This window comes from Blennius ocellaris, assembly GCF_963422515.1.
Source record: "Blennius ocellaris genome assembly, chromosome: 10".
NCBI lineage: Eukaryota > Metazoa > Chordata > Actinopteri > Blenniiformes > Blenniidae > Blennius > Blennius ocellaris.
In genome coordinates, this window is record NC_137659.1 from 11548960 (window position 1) to 11576857 (window position 27898).

General features: G+C 40.6%; 1 protein-coding gene across 1 annotated transcript in view; it reads right to left on the reverse strand.

Moving 5' to 3' along the window:
• The window catches only part of kcnq3 (potassium voltage-gated channel, KQT-like subfamily, member 3), a gene marked incomplete at both ends in the record, with an annotated part of 87274 nt that extends 66839 nt beyond the window's left edge, over positions 1-20435 (reverse strand). The window contains one exon of the mRNA XM_080502866.1: positions 20122-20435. Within this exon, the coding sequence (XP_080358992.1) occupies positions 20122-20435 (314 nt within the window). The remainder of the gene's footprint in view (positions 1-20121) is intronic.
• Between the last annotated feature and the right edge of the window lie 7463 nt (positions 20436-27898).

Genomic DNA, 27898 nt, shown 5'->3' on the forward strand with positions numbered 1-27898 from the left:
TACCACACTCACTGTTAAAGCTTCCTCTGCAGGCCTCCAGGCAAAAATTATCACCTCGTTGTCGCCTGTGTTTGTGGGAGATGAGGCTGATTGGTTATGGGTTTTTTTTTTTCCCCCTTCAACACACATTAAGATCTTTTTTGTAAAGCATCCTCCCATCTCTAAATTACAAAGCAAGTCTTGATGCTGCACGCTTTTTATGTTTCTTCGTGGGTTCAATTTGTGTGAGACAAGAGCAAATGAAGAAAAAAGTTTTCTGTAATGAGCAGCAAAGCAGGCGCCGTAGGTCAAAATTGGTATCAAAAGCAGAATCCACCAACGCATTTAATAGTTTTCTTAACGTCACGTCTGACTTTGGAAGCAATGATGTGACTGTGATGACCGAAGAAGTGAAAGAAAGAAAACATGAAAATAGTTCCTACAAGAAGAACTCAAGGAAATACAAATCTTAACCTAAAACATCCCATGAAACTGTCTGAATGAGTTTTACAATGTGTTATACAGGTATTCAGGTTGTCTCACTGTCTCCATGGCAATAAAAAGTAGTACAATGAATAACTCAGAGTAAAGTAACATTTATAAGAAGTAATCAATTGCACATTTTCATTAAACCTGCACTCTAATGTAAGAAACTAACTTTTTTTACTTTGATTTTTTTCAGGTTTCCAAACGTAAACAAAAATGTCCTGATAAAACAAACAACATAGATCCATCAATTCCTTTATTCATCTTATTCATTGTTCATATCAGTGGTAAGTAATACCAATCGAAGCAACCCATTCCTACTTTTATATCAATGAATTTGGAAAAAACCCAACAAAAACAACAACAGCCAGTCAGTTGGAACAGCAACTGTGTGTCAACAAAATTGCAGCAATATGTAAATCACATCACTTCAAATATGTTCCGAAAACAGTTCAAAAAGTAAAATAAAGAAATTTAACATCAAATAAATAAACAGCTATGAAAATGTAGTTTTGGGAGGGTTGTACTGGTAAAGTTTTGACGAGGACACTGAGAGAAAACACAACTGAACACACACATGCATAGGAACGTGCATACACTTTCCAATCACCGGGAAATTAGGCGCCTAATATGCACCAGGCTCAAATTGCACAGCAGGAGAAAAAAAAGAAAACAAAGCAAACAACAGCACCACCTAATTAACTGCAAATTCATTGTTAACACAAACTGTGTCAAACTCTCCTCCAGACTACACCCACACACGCACACACACACACACACACACACACACACACACACACACACACACACACACACACACACACACACACACACACACACACACACACACACACACACACACACACACACACACACACACACACACACACACACACGGAGGTAAGCAGAGCTGCAGTCAATTTTCCTCCTCAACTGCTTCATCAGGCAGGATGGAGGAGACGCTAACACAGTTAGCACTGAGTAGCTCGGGCGAAACAACCACTCACTAATGTCTCCAAACAGCCCAGAGCTCACCATAATTGTTACAGGCTCTCTGATTGGAGCAGCCGGTTGTGCATCATCCACTAATGAAGGAGGGGGAATCTGGCCCGAACTCGCACGAGTGATGCACGATGAAATAATCCAAAGGTACAGCGCAGTGAGCATAATGTCCACTAAATTTGAATGGCATTATTATTGTTGTCTCTCAGTTTTCAGAAGCATCACATCAAGCATCGTCTGATATAACATGCACCAGCACATTTACATTGGCTACTTTGTAGCCACACAGAGTTGAGGCAATAATGACTAAACTAAGAATTCAGTTATTTTGCATCACTGCATCTCAATAAAATAGTTTGTTCTGCAACACATCAAAGGAAACCTGACACTCCCTGCATGCTGAGATGGAAATATAATCGGAATTGTTCAACTCTTTGTGCTGCATTCACACTGATGCCTCTTTGTGTTTCAGGTCTGTCACTTTTCAACCATCACCTCTGGTAAAAAAAAATAAAAAAAAATCAAATGGCAGGGAGATGAACCAAAGCCTTCCAGTCTTTGCATTATGTATCCTGAGGACTGGCAATCCCTCGAGGCCACTCTGACCCACTTTTCTCCACAGAAACACATGATTACACTGAGCTGGTGGCATCAGGTTTGTGGTAAGTGTCTGCACCATTCTACTCCCTATCAATAATTTATTAAACAGTTCTTGGTGAGATTTGGGAGCTGTTTCGCATACTCATATCTCGAGTCTGTTCTGTGTGATTGGGGTACCATCTCCATGTATTTTAATCTAATTACAGACCGAATTATCAGGTCACTGTGGGAGAACTCACACAGTGTCCAACACTGTATGTTTGTTCAAATAGACAAGCCAAAAAACATTTGTTGTCTAGCTGTGCAGCATCACTTCCAAGTGGAGGGATAACAAGTGAACTACATCACTGAGAAACAGTACGAAGTAAGAAGCTCAGCAAGAAGCTGTGAAACACTCCAGTATTGTGTTACTGCTTCTTGTAAAAGGTGTCCAAACTCAAATTTACTATTTGTGCTTTCAATCTCAATTCGCAGATTCCCCCAAATCAAGAACATTTTTGGAGTTAAAACCTAAAACATGAAGCCGACCACAAGATTAAATCCACAGAGAAGGAAGGTTGCAAACCTGCAGCCGTTAGATGAATTAATGTATTTAATCTTTCATTAGACAACCCCACTGAAAAGTGAATGAAAATATTAAGTCGTGATTGGAAAGTCCCACTAACGATAGAACACAGACATTTATCTTCATCTGTTTTTGTTTGTTGGTTGTTGTTATTAAATGAGGTGAAACCAAGGACATGCACAGGGAGAACATGCAAACTCCACAGTCCCTAAAGAGTTCAACTTGAGATGTTTTCACTGTGAAGTGAAGGTGCCAACCTCGACACCTCAATCAAATCTGAAGCCAGATACACAAAAAATTGGACATTTATACATCAAGAATGACTGAATTTGTTACGCAAAGTTGGCAACTGAGTCAGACCTTTAGTTCTGCCCTCAGAGAACAGCGCCCCCTGTCTGCAACATGCTGTGAAGCCCTGTGAAGGTGATTTAATGGGCTCATTGTGTGAACACTCGGGGTGTCGCAGTCATTTTAGTGGCACTGGTACTCATGTCGACGATGATTTGTGGGAGTGTTAACGTGTTGCATGCGTGCGCACGCACACACACACACACACACGCACACACACACGGCTTTGTGAGATGACTCGACTCTGCGGGCTAAATCTGTCCACAAACCACACACAGAGCTGCAGATCTGATACTTGTTCAGATCTACGGAGGCTCTGACTCATCCCTCAGCATTACGGAGAGCCGGGCTGCAGGAGAGGATCCGTAATTGTCTCCGGCTTGTTCCGTTCATCTTGTACTACAGCAGGTGTGCAGTTTAGCAAATGTACTATTGTTTGTTTGGATCCAGTAAACAAAGTTTAGCCGCATGCAGATTAGCATGAATAAATAATAAGCAATGGTGAAAACATTATGATGGCATGGAAGTTGTGCTTTTTGCAGTCTAAAGGTGCAGGATGTGTTTGCAACAAGGTCCCATTTTGAAACTATGTCATTCTTCAAAAGAAGAGGATCCAATTCAGATTCTGTCCCTTTAGGTTACAACCACTGCCATGGCTTGCTGTCAGTTGTGAGGTCGTCTACATGTGAGTCAGCATCTCTAAATCTGGCTGTAGTTTAAATGACAAAGGATGACACATTCCATCTGAGTAAGTGGACATGACACCCTCCAGGTGGAAGAAGTCCAACATGTTAGTGAGTCATTGAGGTATTAAGGGAGGCCTATAAGCTCACCATGAATTTGCTTTCTGGCTCTGAAACCATTTAACTATGGAATTGATAAAAAACACAACCTCTGCTCATTTGGCCATCATGAAATTCACTCTTAAAATCTAGCACGATTCTGAGTTACTTGCCAATTTATATCATATTCTGACATACCCAAAGAAGATTCACAGCAAGTTCGCAACAAATTATGTTGAAAGTTGTCCCCTGAATGAAGTGTGAAATCACAGGAACCATTTATATGGTTTCATCCCCCACTTCCTGTGTAATGTTTTTATTATGAAGCTTTACACCCCGACCACATTGTGAAAACATTGTGTTTGTGTTGTTAATGCATTGGCAGCATGTGTGTGGGAGCAGGTTATTTTTATTGTCATGTTACAGGAAGTAGACTGGGCCAACGGACTCCGTGAAAATCACTGACACGGCAGATTCAGAGGGGACTGAAATTACAGACGGTAATGAGCCCCCTCCCAATCTCCCCAGCTCGGATCCCTTGTGTGGGGGTGTTAACTCCTCCACCTCCCTTTGACAACTCCTCTCTGACAGACTTGGAGCATGTACACTGCACACACACACACAGACGCAGACACCCACGAAGGATCCCACAGTGGAGGCGGAGGTTTGGCGCTTAGCAGCAGCATTGGAGAAAGGGATTGTGGGATTGGAGAGGGGGTTTCCCTTTACAAAGGGAAGATCAGCTTTCTGCTCCCGGTAAGAACATCGTCCTCTGGGTCTGACTGCTCCCGCTGCACCCATCGATCCCTGTCTGTGTGCAACGTCGTATGTGTGAGTTTCTGTGTGTGTGTGTGTGTGTGTGTGTGTGTGTGTGTGTGTGTGTGTGTGTGTGTGTGTGTGTGTGTGTGTGTGTGTGTGTGTGTGTGTGTGTGTGTGTGTGTGTGTGTGTGTGTGTGTGTGTGTGTGTGTGTGTGTAAAGTATCAAATTCACCAGTCAATGGTGGAGGGGCTACTTGTGTGTAACCAGAGTTGAAGTGTTCATTTGTGCACAATAACCAGCCAACAGTTGCAGTAATGAGCAGAAATTTACTTTTGGTGAATAATAAGACCAGTAATCACTAATATTTCTCATTAAATTAAAAGGGGAGCAATGTCCATGCTCTATAAACCCCAGAGATGATTGAGTGCAAAAATCCCAGGAGATCAATAGTTTCTTGAGACTCATTTCTGGCACAAACATCCATGCAATATTAAAAGTAATTTAAACTATCTTTATTGCTTATTATCATGCTCAGTTTGGATCTCAGCAGCTCAACTTGACCATATGTCCACGCAAACATTGAATTGCTCCCATATGATTGGCTGATGAGCTATTTCCGTTAATGAGTCGTTTGTATCTGATAAAATGGTTGTTGAGAACGTGTTTACAAGCTGTGTTATTGTCATTTCCATCCAAGGTTGGGGAGTAACGGACTACATCTAATGGCGTTACGTAATTAGGATACACATTTTTTTTTACTGTAATCCCTTACAGTGCATTAAAAAAATGTGTAATCTCGTTACAGGTATATTCGCTAAAACCTGGGATTACTGAGCAGGACTACAATAGAAAATTAGATGGAATAAACTGGAAATGCAGCTGTCACATGCGCCATCCACTGGTATTACAACACTTACAGGTATCTATCTATCCATCTTTCTATCCTTCTGATTGGTCCGTTAATGTTGCTAAGTTGGGTCTCTGCACAGCTCGGCTCCCGACATTCTCCTAAACACAATCATTTATTCACTCCATGATCACATTAGGGTGATTTGCCGAGCCGTGAGTTTACGCTGGAAGACAGCCAACACGGAGGGTCAAAGCCCACATCAAACATCATCCAGCTCCCTGCCCGCTCGTGTATTAATTACACAACACCTTAAAATTCTCAGACCCGGCGAGCATCTCAACTATAAAGCTGTGAGTAACATCCCCGCCAGTGATGACACACACACAATTCATTTATTACCGTTTCCCAGCATCCGTCAATGGGATTGTAAACTACATCTGTGGCCTCTGAGATTAACTGAAAGAGCATCATCAGTTACTGTTAAATGCTGCTGCTGAAAGTCTCAACATAGTTGAAGACTTTGGAGGCAACTTCTGATTACATCCAGCAAGTTTATATTGCACCAACCAAAGTAAACAGCTGTTTTAGGTTCTCATAATTCTCATAAGTGTGTGGTTGTAGTGTTACATCTCAATAAGTGGCCACATACGCTGCCCTCCAGAGGCCAAAGTGTTTATGACAGGAGCAATGTCGGTAGACAATTGAACAATAATTGAATAATGTCTGTAAAACCTGTAAATAACATATTGACGTGATAACATTTTGCCAATTATACAATAAGTTATGACAGAGTAGACTGCTCAATATTGCAAAAAGCAAAGAGTGCTTGCCAATAATGAAATAGTAAATAAATAGGACAGCATTTCTTGGAAATCAAATATTTTCTGGGCAGTTTTCTTATCAAAAATAGGTATAATAGATCAGAAATTAGTCACATTCATTAATTAAGGACGCATATTATGCAGTATTCTCACTCAATTAAAAGAAAAAAACCTATATCATTTTGACATTATTGGCATTTATTGGATTATTTGCTTCTTTTCTACATTCACATAAAACTAAATTATTTCCAATCATTGCATTTTTGATTGACACACATGACTAAGACATGCGCGTCCATAAAGTTTTAATGAATACACTCGAAAGTTTAAAATCCTTTAAGTTGTGTATTAATAAGGTATATCCACTTTATGTAGTAATCAGAGTAAAAAAGTTTGTTGTGTTCCTAAATCTAATCAAGAACTTATACCGTCCAAACTTAACTAATTAGAATCACTGGTAGCATTACAAAAACCTGGCATATACTAAATTTGAAAGCTCCTTTTTAAGCTCCTAATGATGAAGAAAAAGATTCTTCTTCCAGCCCAGGACTGCATACCTGCAGATTAAAGCATTCTGCTGAAAAACCTCGCGCAAACGAAACTTGAAGGCGTCAATTTTCAAGCAACTGCCGCTCGCGGCGAAAAGCCCCAGGGGACGCTTGGAGACTCTGGGCGCCACAAACATTACCGCTGTCTGGGTCGGTGGGAGGAAGAGAGGGAAAAATGATAATAAAGACTAAAGGCCCCGAGAGCCTCAGACGAGGAGCCGGAGAGTGAGCAGGAGGGGAATATGTACAAATACCGAGCACGACAATTGCATTTGCTCTGGTGTTTTGTGTAATTGTGCTCAAGAGGAAGACAAGAGAGTCCCAGTGGCATCATCACGGAAATGCCAAATTACCCAGACTAATGTGGATCAGAAAGGGTCGGAGGCGAATGATCGATGAAATGAGCGACTGCCACAAACGGGACGAGGCAGGCGGCGTCACGTTGAAATCCGATCCGGTCCGCTGTCGCGGGTCGAGGTCTGCGTGTTTGACCTGCAGCACGATGATCAGCAACCCTCAGAAGCTTCATCACGACAAAACTGTTTACGCTCGTTTCCTGTACGGCTCAATGATGCATCGCGTGCTCCCCCATTCCTGCAGAGGCCACCGATACCACTGCAGCGACTTACAGTGATGAGCCAAAACATTATGACTGCCTCATGACTTGTTTGTCCTTCATGTAAAACACTATGATGTCTGTGATCGTCTCGGATGTCGCAAGGTGCAGTGACGTGTCAACTACTGACTTCAAATTTGTCACAAAGGGAAAAATACAGTATGTTTGTAAGTTTAGTTTAGTTTAGTTTAGTTTAGTTTAGTTTAGTTTAGTTTGGACTAAAAGAGCCTAATGTTTTTACATGATCATTATTTCTAACAGCAGGGTTACAAGAAACGACTTCTCAGTATGCTGTCATCAGCTGTTTCTGATTTGTGAAGACCAGCGGATTTTCGGTTTCAGTGGAAGCATTATAACACGTGTACTTGTTACATCTGATGATGGAAATTGGCTGCTTGGTTTCCACATACAAGCAACTTAATTTGGTTCAGAAAATAGTAGAAAAGCTTTTAGTACTAATATCAATATACATAACATAATCTATTTTCCCTTACTTATGTATGCCTCATGAAAATGTTTTTAAACTGGACTTTAACAATCGTTTTGTTCATTCCAACCTGTAAGTTGATGAGGAATTTCCTCTTCTTTAAGTTCATCTCTTATTATTGCGCTAAATGTATTTGCTTTGACCATTCAAAGGAGCCAAGTGTGTTTTCTATGTTTGTGTAAGTACCCACAATCCAAACCAAGCTTGCTAGATTATGGCCTTCCATCCAATGTAGAATGAAGATCGGATCCAGCCCCCCCTCAAAAAAAGAGGAGCCAGTTTAGAAAAGACTTCTTGAAGCTTTTACTTTTAGCAGAACTACACTAAGTAGAAGCATATCATGCTCTTCTGATGAGCGGCACTACCTTCTCAGACGTGACAGGATCACAGCGTCTCCGGGTGAACGATATTAAATTAGAGTAAGGATAAAACTCCAAGCATTCAAATAGACCTTGTTTGCAGGTTAAAACAGAAATGCTTCAGTTGGATGTGGTTGAGCATTGCTCCACTGAGGCAGTTATATACCAGCCACAACTTACAGGCTACATTTGATTCCGTTTTATAGATCACAGCACTCACAAACCACGCTGCTCTTGTGGGAAGACGTTGCTTCAATTTGTTGATGTGTTATCATTTAGCTGATTAACGATATACATCCCCAATCCCGACACCACCATATAACAAACAGATGGCAAGCTTTTAGCTGGTCTGATGTGATTTCTAAACACAACCTTTGTTAAATGCTAATCTACATTTATACCATGATAACATGATACCGATTAAGAAACTTAGACTCATTTCTACATTAACACGAGTGGCGGCTAGTTGGGTTCATAACACCAAATCAACCCGAACATGCTCTCAAGGCTCTCCTGGCTGTTATAACACCCTTAAAAACACCCAGGGGCTTCATTATGGTGAGGGTAACCTCCTGACTTGCGATCATGAAAGCCATTTTTCTGCAGCAGTAAGTGCTTTTTGACAGCTGGTCATATAATGTCCACTCATCAAGACAGTGCACACGCTTCAAAGAACAGAGGGATATTTTCAACTTGAAAAAATGGGGCTCATTCACATGATCAGCAATGAGAAAACAAAATGTCTTCCAATTAGGATTTTTCAATAACAACATGGATGGCTAAATTTTTAAAAAAATTAAAAAACTGTCTGAAACGGACGTTCTAAACAGGAAAACTGATAAAAACGGATTTATTTTTTTTCAAATTAACATAATTCAGGATCTGGCAGCAGTCTGTAATGCCGTTCCAGCAGCAATGTTTTCAGAACCCTGATCAGTCACTTTAATCTTTCATTTGCTGAGGGTTTTTTTTTCCCTTACCTTCCCACTTAAAACATGTAAATTGCTTTGCGTAATCATTAAAAAGACCCGTTATATAATATATCACACCTGACCACACATCCATCTAAACTTATTAAAACCATTTAATTAACTGATTTAATTGACTAGTCAGCCACACGTGTGTGTTTAGGCGACAGCGTTTCATACTTACTTCGATTTTGTGCAGGAAATTAACTGGCATAAGTTAAACTAATTGTACAAATCCAATAATTCAGCAGAGGGTAAGACGTGCTAATATTTCTCAAGATTATTAAGAAACCAATTACTTGTTCTACTCTGTAATTTGTATTTGTTGTACTTTAATGTAAGTAGTGCCCTCCTACAATACCATAATGCCCAAAAGTGCATTCAAATTTGAACATCAATACTTAAAAGGCCCAAATCACAAATCAATGTCGAGATGCAAATGACTGAAAGTGGCAAAGTGGCAAAGTCACAAAACGACTACAACCTTGAAAAGTGACACTTTGCTAAATGGCACAATAGATCATTGTAAAGAAAAAAAGAACAACTGAATTTCAGCAATTTCACACAGTTTTGAGATTCGTAAATGCAGCCTGTGTTCTACTTTTCATCTCAGCACAAGCCGCGGCTTACTCTGCTGCCGATCCAACGTTTGCAGAGATAAAATGCTATTACGCTAAATGACCACAACCACAGAGTCCATTAGCAAAACCCGTGGCCTGAGTCTACAACTGGTAAATACAAACAGTTTACCATAGTAAAATTCCTGCACATAAAGAAGACTGAAGTGAATGAGAAAAGGCTTGAATCCAAATCATGAAGCATTATACTTCGTACCCATTTTAGTGACCACTTTATAAACCCCACCTCAACCATGCCAGCAATAAATGAATTGAAACACATGTTTAGCACCGCTCCTAACAAAAGTAATACAAAATACCAAAGAGTAATTTCCCCTGACTAGCAAACCTTTAAAAAAATAATATGCAATGAGAAATTGGACTTGCAACTACATATATTGTTTTCCTACTTGTTAGGAACCCTTGTAAAACTGATCTTGTTACAGAAGAGAGCCCTCGTCCACATAGAATGGGTTTATTTGTATCCACATTTTCAAATTTTTTTTGGTCATTCCATCCACATGAAGATTGTATTTTTGAAGAGCAAGTATGAAGTATGAAGAGGGTAAGGTCCAGGTCAGGGGGAGCAGGTTTAGGTGAAGGATAAGACTTCTACCCATGATCGGTGATCATTGATTCCATAACTAAATAACTAAGTAAAACTAATATAACACATGCGAGGAATGCCATTGTTAGACAGAATGCAATTATAATAAACCAAAGCGAAAGAGGAGTGAGAGCCTGACCTTCAGCAAAACTTTCAATGTGTTTATTTATATCTTAATTACCAGAGACAATTTTAATTGAAAATGGTGTTTACAAAACCTAACCAGCCATTAGGGAAATTGTTATAACACTGCTGTTAATTAAAAAAAACAAACAACTCTGGAGTCTTCCACTTTTTTTTATTAACTATTCATAAATAAGAATAAGAATACGAATAAGCTATGTCGGGTTTGTTGCTCCCCATAAAAATAAAATATTGTCTTCATTTACAGTCTTTATTTGTTGATGTTATGTAAGCACATAGGAAATCAATCCAATGCAGTTGAGGAATGACTTTGAGAGGCCAATTCATCACCATTACACAAGTGTAAACTGTCCAATTTGTTTCACCGACAGCTATCATCCTTGCAGGAAACAAGACAACCAAGACCTTGTGCAAAAATACAAATCCTTTTTGTATTCTTTTTTTCAAATATAACTTCACAGAAGTGTAAGTTCGATCCATCAAGTATGAGCCAAACCCACTATTTCCAATCAGATGATAGAATGAACTTAAAACTTCCGACCTTTCTCTGCACACGCAAAATTCAGCAACCAACACTGCGATCAACTTCTGTTAGATAAGAGGAGCTTTAAAAGTCATCCTTGCTACTGTAAGCTCGATTAGGTTTTCACACTCAGCTCATGCACAGCGGCATCAGCTCCCTCCGATTCTGTGAGATCTGCTGCTGGGTGATATTTAGAGGAACTAATTGCTAAAGAGCGGTTCGACCTTCCTAATGAGCTGCACACATCTCCAGCTTCATTCTGCTTTCTCATCTGGTTCGTGCACTTTAACCGACAAGAGCGTACGTCTCAAGAAATGTGAAGAGTTAAGGGTTAATGTGACAGGACTCAAAAGCCCATCTGATAATCTAGTTTTTTTCACGACAAGTTCATGTTGCAACATGTGAAGAAACCTGAGAAGTGAGTGCAGAACAAAATGTGTATCATTTTGAGTTAAAACACATCATGCGTGCCCAGTCAAAATGCAATGAATATAACAAAATGAACAACAGTGCAGATTTTAAATGGAAATCTCAACATGGAAAATTCACCCAAAATAAACTACTTAGAATCAGACAAATGTCGTTCAGATGTAATGTTGTATAAAGTCTAATAATCTCCATGAAGAGGAGTTGGCAGGCCTGCTTCATTTTTGCCTTTTTTTTCACACATAATTGAAGTTTTCTAATTAGGTATTTTCGGTTTTTGAAGAAATCAGATGAGCGAGCTGCAGTGTGCCAAGATGAACCAGGATACTTCACATATCAACGTCCATGCATTGCAGGTTTTATCAACAATAAGACTTATCAAGATCTCCCTCCTGATATTTATTTATAGTGTGAGACATGCACAGTTAAATGAATTCATGATTTAATGCATTTTCTTGTTCGCCTTAAAAGTGTTTACCTCCTATGTACTTAGAATTATTATGTTGGTGTTATGGGGACGTGGAGGTGCTTAATAGATTGCTGAAAAAGTCAAACTGTTTATACGTCCAATTTTCTTGGTATATTGTTGCTGTTTCAGCGCAATTCTTGCTGCCAGTTGAGTGGTCCAGTCATATGCTGCTTTCAGACGGCCAGGCTAACACCCACTTCATGATAATTATGAGGAAACTCTTAGAAAGCCCACATGCAATCACCATACTTTTCTAACCACTTCACCTCTTGTAATCCTCTGTAATAAATCATAGGAACTAGAATACGAACTATGGCAGGCATGCCTGTGGATGCATTAACTCCCTCTCGGGTCGAGGAGAAACATTTCTCCGTGTGCGTGGCTTCAAACTCTAACAACGCCGCACCATGAGAGACAGATGTGATGCTAGAGTGTGGCATTACTCCTTTCCAGCTGTGAGGGAGTTGATGGTTTACGGAGGCTTCAGGTAATTAAGCACGCAGCAGTTTTTGCTTCTGAGCTAAAAATAGCTTTTTGCTCACTCAGCAAAATCAGAAGAGATCAACAGTGAATCTGAATGTCCTCAGCGAATTGTCAGCTTTCTTTTGTCTCAGCCTGAAACCAGTCATAGATTTTTAAATGAAAGTCTGCTGCCAAAAGAGAAGAGATGACGAGCTGAGCTGGTGAATTTAAGAGCAGTAAATTGACTTTTTCATTGTGTAACGAGTCAGTCATTTCATAAAAATGCTCATTTTCAGGGCTAATGCAAGTTACCTTTTCCATTATCATCAGAACAATTTCCTTACCTGCATCTGAGAGGTTGAACACTGATAGGTGGATATTGCCTTTTTTTTATTATTGGTCTGGGGTGATACAAACTGTGTCAAACTCTTCTCCAGACCACACACACACACACACACACACACACACACACACACACACACACACACACACACACACACACACACACACACACACACACACACACACACACACACACACACACACACACACACACACACACACACATACAATGTGTTGTTGTTGTTGCTTGTTGTCTACCATCATTTCTGTAACCATCAAAAACTACTTTGCGGATATGTGTGCCTGCTTGAAAGTCATGTTAATATCTAGACAGTGCTGCTCAATTTTGTTTAAATCCAACACCGGCATGGCAGCCCTGCCACCTTCCAATAAAGGCACTGGAAGGCTCTCAATCACATAATATTGTTTCCCCAAGCTGTCAAATAGGCCAAGGGAAAAGAAAAAAAACGATCACCACTTCATGTGTGTACAGCACACTCTCATACATTGGCATTAAGTCACATTTTTTTATGTAGGAGAAGATTTCAACTTCTGCTAAAGTATTATATCTCACAGTAAAAAACATTGTTTTGTTTTTCACTTTTTCACTTTTTTCAGTCATGGAATGGGAGCAAATGTACGTAAAATAATTAAATAAAGCTGCAAAATGCAGGAAAAGTGCTTGTGATGGGACTAAATACGTTTCTTTAATTTGACTCAAATCACTGTTGAATATCATCATTGGAAGCTCTTTGAAACCTCCCACTTTCCAGCATAGGGAGTTCCTAAGTTCATGATCTCTGTCCATGGTGCTGAAGTCAGTCTAGTCAACCACAAGTGTTTCATATCATACTACACATTTTACACTTCACATTTACAACACAGCTGTATACATATCCATGGAAATGTGTGGGTTTTTTTTAAAATATGAAGATAAGTGTTTTATTTCCAGTACCAACAAATCCTGCATGGTTTATTTCATTCACTCATGTTGCTGTTCAACTCAGATTTTTCTGACATTTCAGAATATAAAGAGATAGTAGGAAAAAGTTTTTGAACCGTGAAACAAAGCTGCCTTTTTTTAAAGTGTTTTAGGCTCTGTTCATTTCAATTTGGTCTGTTTACTAGCTTAGATAGACTCCAATTAACCACTAGTTCTGAATACTGGGTTTTAAAGTTACAGAGATAAGGATAGTGGACCTCCTTTGAAGAATTAATTCATACAGCCATTCAAGGATTGTAGCATCAAACACACAAAAAGTGTCTGGGTGAGACTTTAATAAACATAAAATCACCCAATGAGCACTTGAATAACCTGACCTGATCCATCCCACTGTCTGTCCACCAGCCTTTTCTCAGCAGGATGACAGTGCAGGTTTGACATTAATCAGCAGTATTTTCAAAGGGTTTTATGAGCCTGGGGGTAGGGGGCCTTCGGCTCAGCGCCCAACTGTAGAGGACTTTCTAATGCTTCAAAGCGATCTAAAAGCATGAAAGCAACCACTGACAGCACAAGGTTTTCATCTGACTGACATGATTCACACTCACTGCAGCTATTGCTGCTGCTGCTGCTGCAACTGCTACTGCTACTGCTGCTGCTGCTGCTTTTCTAGTCAAACAAATGTCATCAACATTCCGGAGAAAGAAGGTGGGGCGGGAAGCACCACATGGGTATTAAAGATAGAGCGGGAGATGGGGAGGGGTTCATAAAGCCATGCATTCTGGGAAGAAGCCCTCCTGTCAGGCCCGTCTGGATGCCAGGATGAGGCCAAGGATCATCTCCGACCTGCCACCAAATCTGCTGATGTCGAACATCTCATGTTTCCCCTCGCTCCCCCCAACCCCACCCCCACCTTCTCTTTCTCTCTCTCTCTTTCTCTGCTTTCACACTTGCTCACTCGACCTGACTCCTGCCTCCGCTGTGGATCAGATTTCACTCGCTCCACTGTGTTGTTATGGAAACCAAAAATTTGGATAGTACAGTACTTCAGTCTTGTAATGGTGGCTGTAACTGGATACCGCGACCTGACATTCCCTCACAATTATGTGTACAGAGGGCCTGGACCTGATGGTCTTAGTTAAATCACACAAAGATAGATAACAATGATCAGCAGGTTAAACGTGACCTTTAACTCTGTGACATTGCATATGAAGAGCAGTAAAGAAGACCTGGCATCAGACTGGCATACAGCTTTCACAGTTTTCAGTGTGCTTTCACGCTTGTTCTGGTTAAATTGAACCCACGTGCAGTTGGTGTGATAGTGGGATTCATCTGAGGAAGTGTCAGAGCTTCCATTTGAACAAGCACGTTGAGGAGCAGACGTGTCAATCTGTAGAAGAAACGCACCATCTTTGCAGCACACTGTAATTGATGTGCAGAATTGTGGAATTCCTGCTGTCATTATGATGCCTTTATATATTTTATCATTGACTTTTAGCTGGGTTGTCAGTTGACCAGTGGCTAGGAAGGTGCAGCATCAATTACCTTTTGTGTGGAGTTTGTATTTTCTCCCCGTGTGTGCGTAGGTTTCCCTCAGATAGCTGGGAATATTTCATCACAATAATTCATGATGCATTGCTTTGCATCAAGTCATGTGTCAGCTGTTCATCTTTATTTTTCATGCATCTTTTGACCTGATGTTAAAAATAACAATTTAAATGCAAGGATAACCAGACCAGAGAGCCATTAATCTTTTTTCTTATTTAAACATTTCAACACCTTTTCTGCTGTTTTCTTATGGATGATTGTGTCACCACTGAAAATGATGGGAATTTAAAGATCCTTTAAAGACATTCAAAGGAAAACAGTGCTTTAGAACCGAAGCCTAAATATTATGTACTTAGTTTTTATGTGATTTAAGACAGATTTTTAACTTTGTAGTAGTTTTGACACAGCACATCTGTGTATACAAACAAACTGATCATCATACATTCAGTTCAAGGCTTCATCTTTACACATATAAAACCCCTGTAGAGTGCTCTCTTGGGTTTCTTTTCTATTCACTGAAAATGGACTTCTTCTATAGCTGAAGACTCTCGGAGATTTCCTCCGGGGTTGTCGGAGCTGCCTGAAAACCGTTGGGGACCTGGCTGATAATAAAACCCCTGTGGGGGAAAAAGAGCTGCCAGCTTAAATTCAATTATGTGGGTTATCAGTCAAACCTCCAGTCTGTCAGAAGAACTGTTAAATTGACATTTTGACCTGACTTGCCTCGAAAAATTAAGGATTTAAAGCAGTTGTGGAGAAATCTGTACACGTCTGCCTATTTTTGTTTGCCTCTCCACCTCTTTGTGCATTTAGCCCCATTTCTCGCCTATCATCCTCTGATCTTTAACACACATTTCACTTGCCACTCTTTTGCTGGACATGTTTCACATGGAAGGCTACGCATCACGATCTGTGGGTGAGGAGCTTGAATAATGCTTCCCCTGATATCAACATGATCCGCTGGAGTGCCCTTGAGCAGGACACTCAGCAGGCAGTGAAGCCCGAGCAGTGGTTTAAAGCTGCAGCAGCTCTAACATGTTGATGACAGTCACAGATTATCAGATGTGTGTTGGTGGAAGCTGTATGCCATTTTACATAAAATCCAAATCAAAAGGTTAATCCCCTTTATGCATATGCAATGAATTTTACCACGTCTCAAAGCGTTTCACATACAGCAGGCTTACAGGTCCACAAGTTTTCATTTTCTTCAAAGAATATTCTCTTTGTCAAGGTCGCCAATCATCCAAAACCTAGAGTGTTTTTAAGCAACACACTAGTGCATACATTGGTCCATAGCCGGTTGACAATGAGACTAGAATTTAGGAAAGATAATGATAATTTTACACATGAATTTCATGTATCATACATTTCATTCCAATATGTAATACATTTATTGTATTACATATTTTCATTCAATTACTTTTATTGTCAAAGTATCACTAATTGATAATGAACAGATTTAATTATTAAGATTGAAAAATAAACATAACTACAAACTACAAATACAACCCGACGATTAATACATGCTATTTATCTAGTACTAGTTTGACATTAAAATGTAAGAGAAGACTTGCTTAGTTTTGAGTTGTCTGCAGTTTCTGGAATGACCTAATCTAAAACTTTCTAGCTTGCAAACAATGATATTATATTATATTGTGTATTATATTGTGTTTCTAAAATAAAACTAGTGATGAAAATATAAATTAAAGGCATTTTAAAAGCTGGTGTATAAATAAGCTGGTGTATAAATGCAAGTGAGTCTGTGATGAAGCAGGAAATAAATAATCAGAGATGTATTCCCCTCGATAATGGACAGCTCTAAATTTGTTTTAAATGCAAATTCATCACAAAGTTTAACAATGAATAGTGACAAATACTGCACCCCTTCCAATGTTGTCACAGTAACAATTTCCTAAATGTTAGTGGAGCAGATGCAGAGTTGGAGTCAAAGCGTGAACGTGTCAAGTTTCAAAGCAGCTGACTAACAGTCAGGATGAGGAACAACTGAGTAATCATTTATAAAGTGGCATCAAGTCCGTACAACAAATTCAACATTTGGAATAAAATTAAGTCACATTTGTACCTTGTCTTATTTTGCGTAATTTGTAACTCAAATCTACAAAATGAGTCAAAATGTCCTGATCCTGTTTTTTTTTTGTTTGTTTTGTTTTTGTTTTTTCCAAGAGGAGCAAAAAATGAACTGCCACGTCAGGGAGAGGGGAATTCACTGCCCCGAAGAGAGACAAAGGCAGACCTTCATACATCACAATAAACCTGCACATTCAGTTTTGCCACACTTTTGACAAGGTGGACTGAAAAAAAGCAACAAATGAACAAAGTATCAAGTTTCTGCAAGTTCAGTTTGCAACTTTGCAATCAGCTGTAATCTTGAAAAATGGCATATTGAGCATTTTATCCTCATTATCATACTGTTTAAAGCAGAGCTGGGTATTGTACAGACTGCATGCTGCTGGCTGTGGCTGATTGGCTCACCGGGGGTCAATGAGAAAATGTGAATCAAATAAAACATTGTTCAAGCAGTACTTTTGCTTTTCACTTTCAAATAAGTACTTATTGCTCGTCGTCATACCTGCCTACCTCTGCTGTGATTTGAATCACCATCATTAGACAAAAACAATTGGAAGGAAATACAAAAACTTGGCTAAAGCCAAGCGGGACAATCAGCTCAAAACCTAATTAATGTACTGCTATTATAGAAACATATTTGTGAAATGCAGAGCTGAGCAGGAGTGATTTACAATTTGACCCTTCCTAGTAGTCCTGGTTATTTATGTAGCCCCCTCAGGAAAATTAATTGCCACCCCCTGGTCAAAAGTATAATCAAAGGCCATGTGGGGATGAACTCATCATTTCATGGAATACCACAATAATTCCTGATGCCGTGATGAAAGTGAATCGAACACAAAATAAAAATAGAAGAAGCAACAAATAAATAGTTGTATTTCATGTGAAATTGGATACCGATTGTGGTTTTAGAGTTGGAGTCTGAGGGACGGGGTGCAGATGATGGCCAATACTTCAAGACCTTTTGCCGACAACTCACTTTGGTTCTTTGTGAGACTTTTCATTTGTTATAGAAACCCAAATGGAAACAGGAGCACAAATAGATTCAAAACGGCTCCAAAAACATCAGATATCTAATAATTTAGTCATTTGTTTGTCATTTCAAAGTAAACGTTCTCTACTTACAAGGCAGAAACTGAAGTTAACAGCAAAGTTCACATCTTTGGCAACTACACACGCTGCTGCTTGAAACAACAGTGAAGACTGAAATGTGTGACTGGAACAAGCAAACGAACAAACAAAAATGTATTTTCCTTCACATTGGTGTCAATTGTCATTTTGGCAAAGGGGCAGAAATGAATGTGGACACGCTCTGAAGGAAGAAAAAGGTTGAGAGCTCTGGGATATGGGGCAGAATACTAAACACTGCTTCATCACATAACATCAGATTCATCTGGTGAAGTACTCAAACTGTCCAATAAGGTGGAAGATGAGTCACAACACACATCTGAAAAACACACAAGTTCTTTATTTCAGTCATTTGTTTTGGTTTGGAAATGTACACTAAGAAACGCTCTAATTAAAATGGGTTTTATATAAAACACTAATAATCCCATTTATTTCTTAAATGAAAACTATGTTACTATCCGCATATGAGTTTGTGACTAAAGACTAAAATATGCTGCTGTAAAACTCAGTTTGAAGACCCTAAAATAATGTCAGGATTGAGAATGACATGTTAGCTTCTTAAAAGAAGTTACATTAATCTTGTGTTTTTAGCTGAAAACAAAAAAAAAGCAGCTGAGCTTTTTACTCTTCAGCATTATATTAAACATTGAAGTCACTTTCCTTAAATGGGAAGAGCAAATGTCAACTCAGTCGATGAAATCCCTTCTAATATTACTTTGGGGTCACACTTGCAGCAAATTGCCAACAAGCTCTTCAAGTTCGGCAAGTTAACGTAGACTATTCAGAATCTCAGATGAAAACACAACAATTCTCTATCTTTCTTTCTTGAGTCTTGTTATGAATGAGGACAGGTCAATGATATGAAGCTGTATCACAGTACAACTCTGACATTAGTGAGGGACGTCATTTCCTATTTCACTCTCAAACTTGATTTATGTTATAATTTAGATAATAGATTAATTTATCTGCCGAAGCCTCATGCATGAAAATAAAACCTTGAAGCAAACTCGGGCAAGTGTAAAAACGCATACTTCTTTTAACAAGCAGCTCAGCAGCTCACTGCTTATTGAAGTGGATAAAATATGACCCCTCACACTGCTGCGCAAAGCTCTAAATCTGGGAGCTAAAAAGAGCCACTTTCAGGGCTATTCTCCCCTCTCAGCTCACAATTTGATAACACACTCCTGATCAGCCATCTGTTAGAGCTGCACTTACATAACTTTAGGTGGATTTAAGTGATAGGAGAAATACAAAAAAAAAAGTTTTTTCTTTTCTGTCACGGGAATCCACGTGACAGAATCTACCAGGACTCATAAAACGCGTACAAGTCCATGTCTCGATTCAAAATCAGAGATGACAAAAACTTAAGCAACCGATGCAAGGGATGATGTGTAGACTGTGATGTTGCATAACCAAGCAGCCACAGTGACATACACGAGGAAACTATTCATTTCCCACAGCAGATTGGGTTACAACCTAACTGGATTCCACATCAGTGCCGCACAAAGCTTCATTAATGGACTGGAAATTGCTGCAACAAAGTGAGTCCACTCGTGGCAGAGACTCGGAGTGAGGAGGCTCTCACTTGTTTCATCTGAATACGAAGAAGTCATTAATTACCGGCGCAAGTTGGCGCACACGGTGCGTTTATGTACTCACACGAACGCGTGGTAAAGCAGCGCCCATCCTCTCGGCCTCTCCAGTGCGTCGTAGATCAGGTTCTGGATCCTCCTCTTGCGGATGTTATTCCTCTTGGTCGGCCGGGTGTAGCTCAGGGGGGTCTTGGCCAGCAGCCCGATGCCGATGCCCTGAGAGCCCCGCTTGAAGTCGTCCCGGCCTTGTGCCACCAGCAGCAGGGCGCCATCCTTGTCCGCTCCCCCGGTGCCTTGGTCCAATAAGTCCCCGGGGGGAGCACCGGAAGGCTTCTTCTGCCCCTCCGAGCCGCTAGCGACGGTCCTGGACCGGAGCCCCATGGTCAGTGCTGAATACCCGGTATGGGCAGCATGCCATGGTCCGGGCGCTGGATCCGGAGACACCCCCTCCTCAGCCGCGGGTCATTTAAGGATGTGGTCCCCGGCGCGAAGGGAGGTGCTCAGCAGTCTGACTGGAAGAGAGAGAGAGGGAGAGAGAGGGAGAGAGAGAGAGAGAGAGAGAGAGAGAGAGAGAGAGAGAGAGAGAGAGAGAGAGAGAGAGAGAGAGAGAGAGCGAGAGAGCGTTACATGTTCACTTTGGTACAGACCATCAGCATCCACAGATGATGGGCTGTGCGTAAAACCGCTCCTCACTAAAACACACGCCCTAATCGGAGGAGCGTCCCCAGAACATCATACCCAGTGCTTCTGCACATTAAGGTGGGATGCTGATCCCCACAAAGTGGCAGAAACTCGCTGCTGCACGCCACAGGGTGTCCACTGTTGGACGAACATTTTAAGGGTTTTACGCGAACGCACAATGGGGACGCGCCGAAGCAGTGAGTCAATTTAAAAAGCAAGCAACAATTGCCGACTTCCAGTTTTCTCTTCCATAAAAAAAGAGAAAAAAAAACACAGACAGCGGAGTCGGAGAGACAAAGACCAGGCATCACGGGCTGTTCCTCTCTCTCTCTCTCTCTCTCTTCCTCACACACACAAGCACAAACACACAGCACAAATAAAAAGGGAGACACATAAGGGAGGAAACCCGCTGAAATCAGTCATCTAAAGCCCTACCTGCAGCGGATCCGGTGCATGGCTCTTGTCTCCGGGACTCCCAGGCTCCATCCACCTGCAGATGAAGCGGCGCTGAGGCGGCGGCAGCAGCGGAGGAGGAGGAGGAGGAGGAGGAGGAAGAGGGTGGGGAAGGAGGATGAAGAGCAGAGATGCTGCGTGAAGGAAGTCGATACTGAAACTGAAGCAGGGGAGAAGCAGCGGGCAGAAAGAAGAAAGAGAGAGCGAGAGGAAGAGAGAGAAGCGAGAGAAAGAGGGGGGTCAGGTTTTCTTCAGCAACAGCACACACGCGAAGTGCGTGCGTGCGCATTCACACATCCGCGCGCCTGCATGTACGTCGGACGATCATTCGTGCGCGCGCAGTAAGAGCGCACACCTTGAGGCGTTCATGAGGAAAACATGCAAATGCAGACGGATGTACGCGCGAGAAGTTATTATGCGCTGTCATGCAGCATGCCTATGTATACGTGTGCAGGACAAAGGGACGACACAAGTCAAATATATACGAAGAGAATTACAAAAAAACTAAGACAAAAAGCAGATCAGCCTTCTGTAAATTGTGTTTGATTATCTGCCCTTGATTACATCTTTAAATTGATAAATTGATTCCACTTATATAGCACGTTTTGTCTGTCTTTTTAACCCTAATCTAATTTCTTATATTTAAATTTTGCAGAGTTCTGTGGTCAAACGTGATATGACAATATCAGATTGGATTAAAGCTGCTTGATTTAAATTAGACAATACATCTGGGATAGTTTTTGTCATGCACAATTGGTTGTGCCTTATGGCTCCAACACTGGCTTGTGTAAGTTGTTTGACTGTCTGTGTGAAGACCCAAAACATTAATTTGGACTTCCACATGTGCAGTGAATTATGTCCAAATGTAAACAATTAGACAGTTTCACACACGCAACAGAAAATTGATGAAACGTGCACAAATTGACAAATATCAAATTTAAGTACAGTTCCTGAAGTGTGCGGTTGTTGTAAAATATCAGACTTTCCTTCAGTTTCACCAAAAAAGCCACGAGTTCAGCAAAAAGACTCCAAAGAGAAACAAGGGACCATAGATATAGATATATTAAATAACCTTACACGGTGAGAATATTCCCTTTATGAATCTGTGCATACTTTGCACAGTTTCCCCGTGCATGTGTGGATTTTCTCCAGGTACTGCAGTTTCCTCATGCAGTCCAATAACTGTGAAATGGTGTGAATGTGAGTATGTGGTTGTCTTTCTGTGATGTGCCCAGGATGTTCCCTGCCTTCATCCATAGTTAGTTTCACTATGCTGCTATTCTGAATTATATCAAATGGTATAGAAGTTTAGTCTGGCATGTGTTTTCATCGTTTGTGTTTGTTCACAGCTTCTTGTTCGATATGTCACATGTGCAGCTGCACACAGCCAGCAAATAAAGATTGATGGTTAAACAATAATTGATGATTGAAAACAAACAGTTTAAAGTAGAAATGTGCTTGTGGAGTGAGCAATGACTCGAAAGACTCAGTACAGTGCTTTACTGAAAGTCCTCCGCTGAACCACACAACCTACCGTAACAGGATTTACCCAGAAGAACAGAACAGAACAATCTTAAAATAGATTGATTGCGTGTCTTGGTGGCCTTTAGTATTTCTACTTAATCGTTGGCGGTTGGCGGATTTGACTAATTATCTGGATGAAAAATGGCCGAACAGGTCTGTAATTGAAAAAGCAATAATTTGACTCCAGCTGTCTGTTGCTGAGCAGGACGCTCCTCCGGTTCACAGCGGCTTTGACACTCTTCACACAGATGGGAGGGATTCAGAGTCTGAGCTGCATTTTAAAACTCCAGTCCAATGAATCTTCCTAATGATTTTTTTTTTAATCCTCCCTCAGTATGACAGTGCAATTGTTCTGTTTTTATCTTCTCCTTGTTTGGGACAGCTTCTTGTGATCTTTCCAGCTCTCAGTGTTTTGTTTTTTTTAACCTGCTGTTAATTGTGCTGAATAAGCATTCAGTTCTTCAAGGATGCTTTCAATAGAGGTAAAAACAAAGTTTTACACGCCTTCAGCAGGTTTTTAACTTGCGACTGGCCTCTCCGATACACAGTGAAGTATTAAGGCAGAGGGAGATTGATGGAGCTCGGCTGAACACTTCAAAGCCTCCCTGTGTGTCAATATGTGGGTGTAAAGTGATTGGTGATGGACGAGGCTCCAATCAATACCTGTGTCCATGAATGGAACCAGATTTATCATCCGTGTAATTTTACAGGCTGAGAGGAGCACCCTGTCCCCCGAGCAGAGACCATCCGTCCTGCAGGCAGCTCACAGCACACACAGTGATGCTGCTGTCCTTCCTGCAGCCACACAAGCAGAAGTTCAACCGCCACTGTGGCAAACATCCTGCTTAAGCACCCTGAAGCGAAAACCTGCTCACGTCAAAGCCAGCAGATACATCATTAAAAGGCAGTACATTGATTTTGATTTGAGAAGGTACAAATCAGCTTGAAAATGAACAAAACTAATGCATTGTGGAAAATGGAAAACTCAGAGTTTAGTGAAAATAGACAATTGATATGGTGAGTATAGCAGGAAGCAGCTGGAGAGTGGCAACAACATCATCCCCAAAACAGGAATGGTTTTACAGGGGGAGGCCACTAAGATTTTTTACTTTTTTCCCCAATTCTTTTTTTTTTTTTTACACGAGTTTTGTGTTTGGCTGGAGTCAGTGTCACTTCTTATGGCCTGATATTGTGCTAAGACCCTACAAAGGTTGCATAGGTAGTCTCACATTTAAGGCTTAATAAATTTGATCTGGTTCAGTCCAATCCACCAAACAACAGTGTCCATCAAGGACAGTGGCCGAAAGGATTTGGAATCCTACAAATAAACAAAGAAATTATGTCTCAAACACACGTTTACTGACTTGTGTGCAGTTTACAAATAGCTCTGATTGGTCACTCCGAGTGTCTCTGAGCGTCCTAAAGTCATCAGCTGTCAGGTGTGGCTGGGAACTTGTCTGCACCTTCTCCTCCTGTTTTCACGGCTGAGTGCCGAACGCGGTGATCCGCAGCCAGTCTGCAGGATGACAGAGTTCACAGCCTGCTGGGACCTCTGAAGTGGACTGCTTACATTCCCCCTGCTTGTATCCTCCCTCAACCGTCTCAATAACACACAATGACATGCACAAACCACGCCTGGCAAAGGGACGTATTTTTGACTATAAGACTACATACATTTTCAAACGTGCTTTATTCGGTTAACTATATGCTAAAAAAATTTAATAGTGGTTTGCACGTTCACCTTATAGTGGCAGTATTTGAGTCTGGGATCAAAAGCCAGTGCATCTATTGGTATTATCCCCTTCATAGGGATTCAACATGTGATCATTATAAGCAGAGATAAGCTTCTGTGCCTGAAACCCAGAATTTGATAAAGTGGTACGAAGATAGACAAACAGGAAGATTAGCACAGTTTTAAATCCTTCAGAAGTTCTAAATGTTTGATGCCTCAGTCAGTTACATGGGAGTAAAGGAGTTAATGATGTCCCAGTTTCCAAAGGGCTCACAACTGTCTGTATCAAATATACAAACAAGCTAAAAGGCAGGAGCAGTAAGCAACTTATTCTGAAAAAAAAAAACTCCAGCCCCGATAGGAGGGATGCATTTGAATAGTAGGAGGGACTCTGTCTATCAAGCCTGGTGATTTCACAAGGACCCCACTCTAAGAAATAATGGAGATGTACAAAATGGAGGCAAGAGATAGCTACACTTACTGTGATTGTGGGGAATAAGGGAAGCTTAAACCACAGGCCTAATATACGGTATAATGTCTACGTAGCGTGTTGGGGACTGGGCCATACCGACTACTCTGAAGAACACTAAACTCCTCTGAGATTACGCAGCAGAACTATACATTGCACCAGGAAGACCCGTTACAATTTGATGTGAGTTTCATCAACTCTTAGTGCAGAAAGAGGGCAAAAGTTCAGTTCATTGCAAGTTTTGAGGTTTTCTAAAGGTGGACTCCCTTTCAAAGTGCACTTAACTTAATCAGCATGTTTTGTATTTGCTATTCATTATAAGGCTTCATTGTTCAACAATCCATTTCCCTAAATCTTCATTTTTTTACTGTGAAACCAGGCAGGAAAAATGACCTTCATAAAACATGATTTATCAGGCAAAGACTCATCAGTGAGCTCAAATGTAACAGTTTAAGAAGCTGAAAATGAGAATGACCTCAAATTTAATGTTACTATTTTACATTTAATTTCTGTCCTGTCTGATCGTGACCTGAGATCACAAGGTGACAGCTGCTGCAGAGAAATGATCTCAGATCCGCATTGATTCTGAGCCACTGCACAAGTTGTGGCACTAAACATAAAAACACATTTTGTTAACTTTGGCTATGAAACAGATTAACCCTCGGCATGCCGGAGGCTGGCTCTGAGCTGATTTGCAACATCCAGTTAAAGGATTTGTTTTGGTTCATTTACACCAGCAGCCTTCCACACGGGTCATTAATCATGACCGATGTCAGAGGAGCAGTTCAGTTTCATCTGGAGCTGCTTTATTACTCACAAACACACTGGTTTACTGGTAAAATGAATGGGTAACTGACAGTATAGAAGCATTGGTTCATTTTTCACATCCTCAGCATTTAGGTTTGTAAGGACTTTGAACAGCGGGGCTCAAGGTTATAGGAAGATTACAGTGGCAAGCAAAGAATTTATAAACCACCAACTTGGTATCTTCATTTTTGAAAATAACTAACTTGTACTTCACATGAACTTAGTCAAATGTGAAATAGAAGGTATGAGGCATGAGTGTCCACGCTGGAGTGAATTCAGTCGCTGCCAAATGAACATATGTGCCGTCTTGGATTGCAGGTATTTGAGTGTTTCCTGTTTATCCAGACAGTGAGTGATCTCTTCTGTGGAGTAGCGGGGTCTTTGTCAGGGATCCAGCTGGTGAATAATTGAAGGTGTTACAGGCATTGTGTTATAGCCGCATGATGCGGCCAACTCCTCAGCAGCGCAGGCCGTATGTTTTATTCATCCACCTCGTCCAACTTTCACAAAGTTAAAAGACTTGACGGGCACGGTGACAGTGGAGGCGGTGCACAGGTGGGGACAAAGAAAACGAGGAAATCACTGTCTTTCTTTTCTCAATTGAGAACTTGCGCTCTTATTAACGATTACTGTCTTGTCTGGTGGTGATAGTTGAAGCTTCTTTGAAACTTGCCTCAAATTTTCCGCTAAATTGCACATATTTTGTTTGAAAATTGAGTTATTACTCAACAGCTCTCTCTCTCTCTCTCTCTCTCTCTCTCTCTCTCTCTCTCTCTCTCTCTCTCTCTCTCTCTCTCTCTCTCTCTCTCTCTCTCTCTCTCTCATCTCTCATCTCTCTCTCTCTCTCCTCTCTCGTCTCTCTCTCTCTCTCTCTCTCTCTCTCTCTCTCTCTCTCTCCTCTCTCTCTCCTCCCTCTCTCTCTCTCTCTCTCTCTCTCTCTCTCTCTCTCTCTCTCTCTCTCTCTCTCTCTCTCTCTCTCTCTCTCTCTCTCAAATATGACTTCTGAAATAGAAGAAGCAGCAGGAAATGTGACAGTGGTTGTCAAGAAAGAGATAAGAAAAATGTGTAGCTCCAGCATTTAACCGTGCTGCTGGGCAGTGTGGAGGCTTTTGTGTGAAATGTTCTGTCAATGGTTTGGATCCAAAACTGCTCACACAGTTCCCTTTTCTTGGAAGAAATTGAGCTGAAAGCCAAAAGGCATGAATCTCACTTGATTATGCAAATGATGAATAATCACTGGCTTCCTGATCTGACACCATCATGCGAGCACCAGCATGCCGCCTTGTTGGGGCAGAAACTGTGATCTCCCCCATCCCCATGCGTCACCTCACAGATGGTACCTGTGCACTTTTAAGATTGTGTTCAGAACATACGCTCCTCCTCCTGACAGTGGCGCTATCGCTCGTTATGCTCACCACTCTCATCACCCTTTGCATCTGTCAAAAGTGATGCCACCAGTAGAGGGCACAATAAAACTAAATCTAGGCTGAATCGATACATTTCTATCTGGAGATCAGACACTGTTGTGTTTTGAGAATCCACAATCATCTGAAATGTAAATCCATGGACTTTATACTTTTCAGAAGTTTGAAATGCTGTGATATATCCCGAAGGTTTATATCGTGATGAAACACACACCAAAATCTAATATGTTTTCAGGACTTTATGGAAAAAGAACTTCACCTTTGAAAACATTTTAGCCAAAACAAATCTATCAAATTGAAAACATAAAACTATGATTTTATCATTGAATTTTATTTGGGCTTTTATCCGGAATGAGATTTAAAAAACAAAAAACAAATGTCAATGTAAAAATGTATTTGTGATGTTTCATCTCAGACATTTAATCAGTTTGAGGTTTTTTTTTAAAGGGCGAATACAATACATTATAGAGATTAATTATATGCACAATTGTTGTGTGAACCTTTGAGTGTATACACTTGTGTATACACTTCTACTATGTATGTATGCATTTTAGACCTGAACCCGTTTTGTGATTAAATATGTATTGTGTGAACATAAAAACTCATACAACTTCCATGTGTCAATCTGTGTGTATGGAAATGTTACATATTCATTTTATTAAAGATGGATATATTGTATGTTTGTTTAATATTTCTCCTATGAACTTATAAGTATTGTAAGTACTTCTAAGTATTCACATTATCTTATCCAGAT